Source organism: Amborella trichopoda, chromosome 8 (genome assembly GCF_054954075.1).
Source record: "Amborella trichopoda isolate Santa Cruz 75 chromosome 8, AtrichopodaSantaCruz75HAP2 v2.0, whole genome shotgun sequence".
In the NCBI taxonomy this organism is placed as follows: Eukaryota; Viridiplantae; Streptophyta; class Magnoliopsida; order Amborellales; family Amborellaceae; genus Amborella; species Amborella trichopoda.
Genome location: NC_142343.1, coordinates 6,821,609 through 6,831,780, shown reverse-complemented (window position 1 = coordinate 6,831,780; position 10,172 = coordinate 6,821,609). Strand labels below are relative to the sequence as shown.

The 10,172-nt window shown below is 33.9% G+C and overlaps 1 protein-coding gene across 1 annotated transcript; it reads left to right on the top strand.

The window, feature by feature from the left end:
- The first annotated feature begins 1,655 nt into the window (after positions 1–1,655).
- LOC18436198 (uncharacterized) lies at positions 1,656–8,419 on the top strand. Its single transcript, XM_006846220.4, has 2 exons — positions 1,656–2,008; positions 8,196–8,419. The coding sequence occupies exons 1-2, from the start codon at positions 1,689–1,691 to the stop codon at positions 8,332–8,334; spliced, it is 459 nt and encodes a 152-aa protein (XP_006846283.2). The 5' UTR covers positions 1,656–1,688; the 3' UTR covers positions 8,335–8,419.
- The last annotated feature ends 1,753 nt before the right edge of the window (positions 8,420–10,172 follow it).

Sequence of the window (10,172 nt, the reverse complement as noted above, 5' to 3'; positions counted from 1 at the left end):
GTACATAACAAAATAATATGGTTAACAGAATCACGTTCATTCAAGCACAAGCGGCAACGGTGTGCTAGATGGATCCCTCTGGACTGTAGTAGTTTAGATGTAGGGAGGCGAAGATGAAGGGCAATCCAAATGAACCATTTGACTCAAGAATGAGAATGAGAAGCCCATAAATTTTTGAAGATCTCTCTGGTGGGGGCCTTGTCTCTAATATAGTTCCAAGGGCTCTTAATAGAAAAGATCCATCCGAGGAGTGAATCCATACAAGGAAATCATCAAAAGGTTTAAGAGGGATTGTGAAAGACTTTACCGCTTGCCAAGCTCGAAACAAAAGCCTTGTAGTAGTTCTCCGCAGAGAGTAGGGTTCAGTGGTGAGGTAAGGCAGACACCATTATTGGGGATTATCAAAGAGAAAATCAGCATGACTAGACTTCGCAGGCAGAGCCAAGTCTTAATGTATATTATGTCCAAACTCATCCCTGAGAGAGACCTCTGAAAGTCATGGATCTGCTCAAAATTGGATGGAATTACTGTTACCGACAACTCACTTAACATTGCGCTTGAGTTTATTTAAACCAGAAGAGATGCCCTTCCAAGCGTGAGACGAATTCTTGGTCTTAGAGAGCCATATGGAGGAGTTTCTGAAATATCTGTGCTGGAAAAATCTAGAAATAAGTGATGAGGGTTTGCAACTAGCCTCCAAGCAAGCTTCATCATGCCGGCCAGATTCACATCTTGTGGATGTCTAATACCAAGACTTCCCTCCTCAAAGGGAAGACATATAGTCCCCTAATTTAGAAGATGTAGTCCCTTCATATCTAATGTACCTGCCCAAAGAAAGTTTCGTTGACATCTCTAAAATATTGCACATCTGAATTAGAAAAAAAAATGATAGAGTCCAGTAAATTGAGGAAGCACTTAAGACCGATTAATCAAATGAAGTATCCCTGCAAAAGATAATGTTAAAGCTTGTCAGGATCCAAGTTTAGCAACTGTCTTTCCCACTAAAGCCTAACAATGGGAGTATTTTAGAGCGCCATGAAAGAGAGGCAACCCAAGAGATATCGTTATGGAAATAACTTGAAAATCTAATTTTATTCCTAGTTAAAAAATGGTACAAATCGAGAATTTATAAACACTTGAAAATATTGAAAATAGACAATCTCGATAACTTGTTACAAGATATACAATTTTAAGACCTAAAATTTATTTTTTATTCATATCTATACAAAAATGACCTACAAATTATCCCGTTCCATTGTTTGATATTAGATGGCCTTATGAATATATATATATATATAAATTGGTCGGATGTTTCAAACATCTGACAGGGTCCAAAGCTGGAAAAACCAAAAAAAAAAACGAGGGGATTAATCCTTCAGTGTAAATACCGCATATTTTGAGCCTTTTAATTGTAATGGAAAAATAAATCGGTACAAACATAATTTTTTCCCATACATCCCATGTCATCTTTACATATCTAATTTTTTTTTTTCCAGTTCATGTTTGAGCTAGATGCAAAACAACAAGATTCTTTCCCCTCCCATAATAGACCATGAATGAGAAGATACTTATCCTTTCTCAAGGTCACTTTTGTCATTTGAAGAATTTAACATGAACCACATGACCATATCTTATTTATGGATAAAACTGGAAGCTGACATGGCCTTATCCAAAAATTGAAGCATGAAATGAAGAGGCTCAGCAGCCCCAATCACCTACACACATTCTCTTCTCTTGTCATGGCCTTCTCAGCTGCATCATCCTCTCTTCTCCCTCCTAAATGCCCCAAATTCTCTCCTTATATCCCACAAAAGAGCAGAATTTCCAACTTCGTCCCAAATAGGATTACTGGTTTTGCCCCTAAGCAGAGGATGGTGAAGAAGCCCCTCACAGTGGTTTGTGCGGTGGGGGATGTATCCTCCAGTGGGACCTCATACCTCATTGCTGGTGCGGTCGCCGTTGCGTTAGTGGGAACTGCTTTTCCGATCCTCTTCTCTCGAAAAGATTTGTAAGATCGATTGCTCTTTATCTCTGCACAATAATGCACATTTTTTTCTTTCCCAACTTGTATTTCTCGTAGTTTTGTGATTTTGGGCTAGAGAAAAAAAGAGGAAAGGTAAGTTTTTGTGGATTTTTTTTTCAAATTTGGGTGAATGCATCTGAGGGCAAGATTTGTAAGATCGATTGCTCTTTATCTCTGCACAATAATGCACATTGTCTTTCCCAACTGATATTTCTCTTAGTTTTGTGATTTTGGGCGACGGAAAAAAAAGGAAAGGTAAGTTTTTGTGGACTTTTTTTTCCAAATTTGGGTGAATGCATTTGAGGGCGGGTGTTTGAGTGCTAATTTTTTCAGACACCGTTTTTACGAGTCTGTCGACACACATGTAGATATGCATCCTTTCTTCATGATCCATTTTTGACATAAAAAACTAAAAATAACAATTTTTGAAGGTTTTAGAGTCCTTAGAGCTAGCTCATTTGCTCTCCATTTTCTTTTTTCATTGAAATAAATGGCGAAAACTAGTAAAGGAAAAGTATACATAGAAACCTTCAATGGCTACAAATAGTCTCATTGGGTAGATATCAAATTAGGTGATTGTAAGAGTATGACTCGATTCAAAGTTAAAAGAAAAATTTTTAACTTCATGACACATCCCAAGTCATCTATTTGAACATCCCAAGTCATCTATTTGAACATGGTTAGAAGTAAATAATTGTGATCTCCTTGTAACAAAGATAAATGGTCTCATAGTATACAACCTTAATAGTAAAAACGTCTTCCATCCATACTATTAAGCTGGCACGGTCGATTTCGAAAACATTAAATTTTATTTATTAAGATTTATACTAGCAACCATTTGAATTTCAAACCGTTTGCTGCTCCTCAACAGTTAATGCCCACTATAATGCTAAGGATATCAATCCCACAATAAGATGATGTGAGAAAAATTAGACAGTTTGAGTGACCCTTCGACCAACCAATGGATGAGAAAGGACTTGCTTGAGTGCTAGCACATTGCAATGGAGGAACGTCCACTTTCTTTCTCCAAACCATACTAAGCCTTAGATTCCCAGCTAATTTTAATTTAAAATGGGAAAAATGTTTGGTGAGTCGTCGACTCACACTATTCTTGTGCGGTCTCTTCACAAAAGTATATCTCAAAGATGTATTTCGATCGTGGTCTCTCTACAAAAATATATCTCAAAGATGTATTTTCGATCACGGTCTCTCTACAAAAATATATCTCAAAGATGCATTTTCGTTCCAAAAGTTTAAAGTTCAATAATCTCAACCATGATAATGATCTAAATTTGGATTTCCCAAAAGTTTAAAGTTCAATAATCTCAACCATGATAATGATCTAAATTTAGATTTCTATTTTAAAAAAAATATAAATGTTGTTTTTTGAATTCCTTTCTTCAGTTTTAACTTTTAGTGAATGTAACATTTTTTGACGTCCATCTTAAAGATGGATGTTAAATAGACAAGGGACTGCACGGTAATAGGTGAGTGTGCCGACTCACCAAAACTGTGTCCTTTAAAATCACGTGGTCTAACTTCTCAACTATCTCTAATGGTGTTCATGGTGTATTTAACGTTTAAATGTGAATTTTGTACAACCTTGAACCTCGTCTCAATATCAGATATAATAGGATGTAAAGTTGCACCTTTAAAAGGAAAGCATAAAGCCTAGGCTTTACACAAAAAAGTGAATTTGCATCTTAAATCTCAAAAGAATTTTTTCAGGCGTTTGATGGATATGGAAGAAAAAAATTTCGAGCCTAAAATTAGTGTATATATTACCTAGATTATACATTTTTAAATGTCCACATATATGTCAAATTTACATTATTTTTAGAGCTTTAAATTTCATAACAAGAGGGGCAATAGATTTCAAACCATCTAAGGGGTTTCCAATGCCCAAGATTGTACCTTTTGCGGGGTTTTGAGGTGCGTCTTTGCAAACTACATTACTCTATTATAAAAAAAAAAAAAAAAAAAGACCAGACTAAGGGCCACATGATAATTATGTGCGATACCAATGGACAATTAGAGGGTAGTATAGATTTAGTACTTTTTGTACCAATATAGGTTTTCCTTTATTTATTGGCTTTCACTTTTCCTTAAGTTATTTAAGTTACTTTTCTTTGATCTTTTGCAACCTAGTAACATTTTTCTATTTTCAATTTCATTGGATTGGAGATTTTGAATTTGTCACCATTACATGGTATTTTATCCCTTCTAAACCTGATATATATATCTTATCCCATCCAACATCAAATGCTTAGTATTTTTTTCCTTTACCTTGATCTCTTATAGCTGTATTTCTTATACCTTAGAATTTAAGAAATACAACAAAAGGAATTCCAATAATATATATCGCCATTGCATTACCTCAATTGTGCTATAAATCATTAGAAATAGAGATTATAAATGGTTGATTGTGAACACCATTAATTCCTGCACTGCACAAATTAGAGTTCATTAAAGTTAAAATGTTTATACTCCCCCCGGGAGTATACTATTCTTTTACTTCCCAAGTAAAACCCAATATAGGAGTAAATTTAGGGCCTCAAATTTCGGGAATTTAGCATTTTCACCCACAGACTATCCTTAATAAAAAAGAAAATTTTCTTTGTACTAAAAAAGGTCTCAGACTTGAACATAGACTGTCCAATTGAAGCGTGAGATCTAAGAGTCAAGAAGGCTAAAAAATTCACACTTTTTCTTTTGAAAATATTCATCTAGTAATTCTTCTTAGGTGGTTCCCAAAATTTTTCAGACAAAAATCAAATCCTCCCAAGCAGTCTTTTGACTAGGGGAGTAGATGCACAATATGTCCTATAGAAATATAGTGTATGCGAGACTTCTTAAACTTATATCTTATGTGTTTCTACCAATGGTTTAAAAAACGGATCGGTGATCCGGATCGGTTTTCCAAAAAACAGATCCGGATCGGCAAATCGGCGATCCGGATCGAGAATCGGGTGAATCGTTCAGAATAAAGCTTAAAAAAAATTCGAAAAAATTATTAAAATTCATTATAAATATTGTTTTTTAGGAATTCAATAAAAAATGAGGGTACTCCATTAAGAATTTTCATGTTTTTGAATGAATATGCGAATATTGATATGTTCTTTCCCTGCATGAACCGCCATTCAGCATTTAATTTACAGTATTTCGTGCTCATCCCTACACTGTTGCTGTTGGGACTCGATATGTGAATAATATGGCTGGGATAGGGTGGCTTCAGAATCATCATCTCTCTCGTTTTCTCTTTGAATAATATGGATTAAAAAAAAATAACAAATTTTCAAAAAAATCAATCATGGATTAAAAAAAAAATCACAAATTTTCAAAAAATTCTATCATGGATTACAAAAAAAAATTCAATCATGGATTAAAAAAAAAAATCACAAATTTTCAAAAAATTCAATCATGGATTACATAAAATTCGATCATGGATTACATAAAATTCGATCATGGATTACAAAAAAAAACAAACAAAAAAAAACAAACAAAAAACAACAAAAAATTTAATCGTGGATTACAAAAAAAGAAAAAAACAGTTCGATCATGGATTACAAAAAATTCAATCATGGATTACAAAAAACTCTATCATGGGTTACAAAAAAAGCAAAAAACAAAAAATTCAATCATGGATTATAAAAAAAAAAACAAACATTTCGATCATGGATTACAAAAAAAAAACAAACATTTCGATCATGTATTACAAAACATTCGAACATAGATAACAAAAAATTCTATCATGGGTTACAAAAAAAAAAAAAAAACAAAAAAATCGATCATGGATTACAAGAAAAGAAAACAAACATTTCGATCATGGATTACAAAAAATTCTATTATGGGTTACAAAAAACCAAAAAATTCGATCATGGATTACAAAAAAACAAAAACAATTCGATCATGGATTACAAAAAAATCGATCAAGTATTACAAAAAAATCTATCATGGATTACAAAAAACAAAAAAAAAAAAAAAAAAAAAAAAAAAAAACCGTACGGACTCGCCGATTCACTGTTCGGACTCGCCGATTCCGTACAGTGAATCGGCGATTCACTGTACAGAATCGTCCGGTTCTCTCTAGAACCGGACGATTTCCGATTTTTAAGCGATCCGGTCCCATTTTCACGATTTTCGAGTCGAACCGGGCGAGTCCGGTTCGACTCGGCGTTTTTTAAAACGCTGGTTTCTACTATGTTAATACACTTAGTAATCTACTCGGTTCCCTTTGATGTTGTAAACGGAGTTCTTAGAACATGTTTCAGCACATAAGGCCTTGCATGATATGCTAGTATTGGGTTTCAAATAGTATGCTACCAATTCTTTAACCGCCAATATCAACAAGGAACGGTTGTGGTGTGTCTTTTATCTGTTCAAAGTCCTTCAAGAAAATGTTAGCATGTTTTCCATCAAATATTCTGATGAGCGTATTTCTATATTCCAAGATTGTCGCATTTATAAACTTTTTAAGAAATACAAACTTAAGGAAGGGAAAATGAACTACTTCCCCTTCTCCCAAATTTATTGGCCAAATAAACCCTTGGGTCCACCAAATTCATATGGAACCCATCTCACAGTTATCTATATAGGCCGATTACTCCCCTTACCTTTTTTGGTATTCATAAATGGAAAAGCTTTTTATGTTTCCCCTGCAACATAGAAGTTCTATGTTCTCCCTACTATCCAGCCGTCCATTTTTTATTAAGAGAGCCACTCACCATTTGATCTTAGAGACGTCTTAAAGTATTTTATTTTTAGTTTTTTCAATACAAATTTTTTAAATGTGAAATTTGGTATGTTTCATCTTTTCATTGGGGCGCATCTATAAAAAGTATTAATAATAATTTTTGATAAAACATAATGACCAAAATACCCCTTGATACTTTCAGGGGTATTTTGATCATCTTATTTTATTGAAAAGTTAGTACGAGTTTAATATAAGAATGGACGACCAAAATTTAGTGTCAAAACAGTTTATAAAAAATAAATTAAAATAAAACAGTGTAGAGACGGGACATTGTGATTGGAGCAATATTAGCCCTCCATTAAAAAATGGACGGTTGGATAAGGGGGACATAGAACTCTTATGTTGTAGGGGGACATAGAAATAACTTATTTTTTACCCATTCTCTTCTATCTTTGCTCTTATTCCGTCTACGTCTCCGTCTCTTCACTCTTTTTCTCTCTTGAACTCACTCTTTCTCCCTTAGGCCTAGTTAAGCCCGAGCAGGCATAATACACCAAGAAAAGAGAAAAGAAAAAAATATAATAAAACAAGACCCGACTTGGCAAGCAGTGTTATGGCCCGGCCAACCCTTAGGCAATGCCCTAATTGTTGTAGAATCGGGATAACCCAATTACCTTTTTTGAGCAAATCGAGATATTTCAAATCCCACTAGATGTGGTGAGCACTCCACCACAATGATTTCAACGCTCAAATAACATGCCCCAGATGCAATTACAAGTGCAATATGAAAAATTACGTAGTTCATTCAAGATTGGACTACATCCAGGGGCAAGACGGCAAAAATATATTCACTATCAAGAGGAAAACTTACAAGAATAGGGTTACGTTGTTTCAATAGCATAAACCTTTTTTATGATCTGAAAAATTATTTTCATCTCTAATTATAAAATTGAAAGATTCAAAAATAGTGTAGATCAATCCAATATATTAAGACTTGAAATTTTAAAAAATTGACAGTCTACATAATACATTACAAGATGCACTATTTTCAAAACTTGAAATTTATTTTTTCTCATGTCCTTACATCTTGAGATCTAGATGATCAAATTGAGGATCTTTCAGTATCGAAGCGGCCTCTTCTAGTAAATTTTTGAGATTTTGATTGTTTGGAGCCTCACCCGTATATAAACTTCTTCTTTAGACGGAAGCTATTTTTCATTGATGTGATCTACCATCCCAATTTCTTTTTCTTTTTGGACGATGGGCAAAGGAAAGGACAATACTGTACGGTCTGGTCCACAGAGCATAAAATGCTTAATTTCCAGCATCTAACCAAAATTGGGCGGTGGAGATTCCATTTGGGAGGTTTTCCACATTATCATCCGTGCGATGCCCTGCATGCAATCCAAAATTTCAATTGTAAATAAAGCTAAAACTAATTGTGAATTGGTCATTTAATACTTGAGGTGACTTTTTCAGGTGTCCAGAATGCGATGGTGCAGGGTTCATAAGGAAGTCTGGTGCGACTCTAAGGGCAAATGCAGCCCGTAAAGATCAATCCCAAATCGTGTGTCCTCGTTGCAGTGGCTTGGGCAAGCTTGGTCAAATTGATAAGTAACCAAATCATGTAATTCTTTGAAGTGATGTCTTATATATCTCAATGTTCTTACAAATTTTTATTTATTGAATTATGTTTGCGGCCATATACTATGTTCCTGCCTGAGTTTTGAATTTTCTAATACCTAGATCTCATCTGCCCTTCAAACCACCAAAAATAAATAAATAAAAAATGATCCCGCCCCTCAAAAACTAGATGGTTTCTATTCAATCTTGAGGTATTATTTTTTCAAGACTATAAAAAATGGAATTTGGAAATTTATTTTATTGAGTATAGCATAGCATATAGGTTGAAGGGGTTTGGGTTCTAAAAATACTCCTAGATTGGGTTTTGCCTAAAGGAGTAAATAGGCAATATGCTCGCATTATGTTTTTACGATGGCGTGGGATGGACAACACTACCTCAAGAAAATAAAAGGCAAAAAGTGTAAAATAATAAATCCAAATAAAAAGAGCAATAAATGAGCATAACTCGTACATGTAGGATGATTTGAAGTTATTTAGACTTGTTTAAACAAAGAATTGTTTAAACATTTAAAATTGGCATTTTTTTTTCCCGTGTAATATAGCAGAGTCATCTGAGCAAAGTCACTAATTCAGCCATTTCGATATGAAATTGCTGAATGACTATTCAACCATCAGTTCAACTTTTAAAACACTAATTTAAATTATTTAATACAATGACCCAGTTTGTGTCGAATAAATGTTGACATATAAGTGCCGCCCTAAACAACCATTTGAAATATAAGGTAAAATGTCAAATGAAGCCCTTAACATTAGGCAAGATTTTCATGACAAAATGTCTCATGGTAACTTGGGTCCAAGTAGAGGTCAACCTATTCAGTATTATGGAGAAACGAGGTTACAATTCTACACAAAAATATTAGGTAAAGCTACATTGAGATGACTTCCATCAAATGTCATGGGGTGTAACATATTTATATAGATATTTCAAATATACTTTAATGGAATTGTATACCATGAAACCATTTATGTTTGATAAAAGGTCACAATTACTTACAACAGAAATCTGATAGCTTAGATGTGTCATGAAATTTCAAAAATAATTCTTTTAAAGTTTGAGCATGGTCAATGGTATAAATGCAAGCATCTTAATTCACATCCAATGGTCAAGATTAATTGTGACCATCTTGTACCAAAGATAAATGGTCTCATTGTATAACTTTCTTACTTTAATTAAGGTGCAACCAATTTCTCTCTCAGCTTCTCAAGCACTAAAAGAACCAAATTCATAAAGGATCGACTTTATATTATAGAAGTAAGCACCTTACAAGCCTATCCAAAAATATATTTGGTACTAAAAAAAAAAACTCCAATTGATCATCTCCACTTCGAGATATATAGTTATGACAAAAAGAAGAATTGGAATCCTATATGTAGTGTTTCTAATAACGTATTATATGGATAGTCCATGTTCAAGATTTCTAAGTGATTATAAATTTACTTTATATTTATTATTTTGGACTATAACTACATCTTTAAGCTAGATTCGGTGATGCGCCTTTGATTGATTGTTTGAGAAGCAAACATTGTTGTCAAAGTAATAGGTGAAACGGGGGCCATGGTAATTGGTTGAGGAAGATTTAAGAAAATACAAAGAAGGATGGTAAGATCTTGCTATTTTCAGCCACGCTAAAAAGGCTCTTTCGATGCAGTATTATGCCCTTTTAATGATAAAAAATCAGTGTGCAATTATCCCGATGACTATACAAAACAGTCCATGGGATATCTGAAAATAGAGGAACACATAATAATTTTGCCAATTAATGCATTGGAAAAGGTTAGTCTATAAAGCACCGCTGAAAATCGAAGAACACA

What these genes read in the sequence shown, in the direction of transcription:
- LOC18436198 (XM_006846220.4), top strand. Translation starts at nt 1,689, where the DNA reads ATGAAGAGGCTCAGCAGCCCCAATCACCTACACACATTCTCTTCTCTT. An exon ending in CTCTTCTCTCGAAAAGATTT is followed by an intron (nt 2,009 to 8,195) that starts GTAAGATCGATT and finishes TGACTTTTTCAG; the next exon opens with GTGTCCAGAATGCGATGGTG.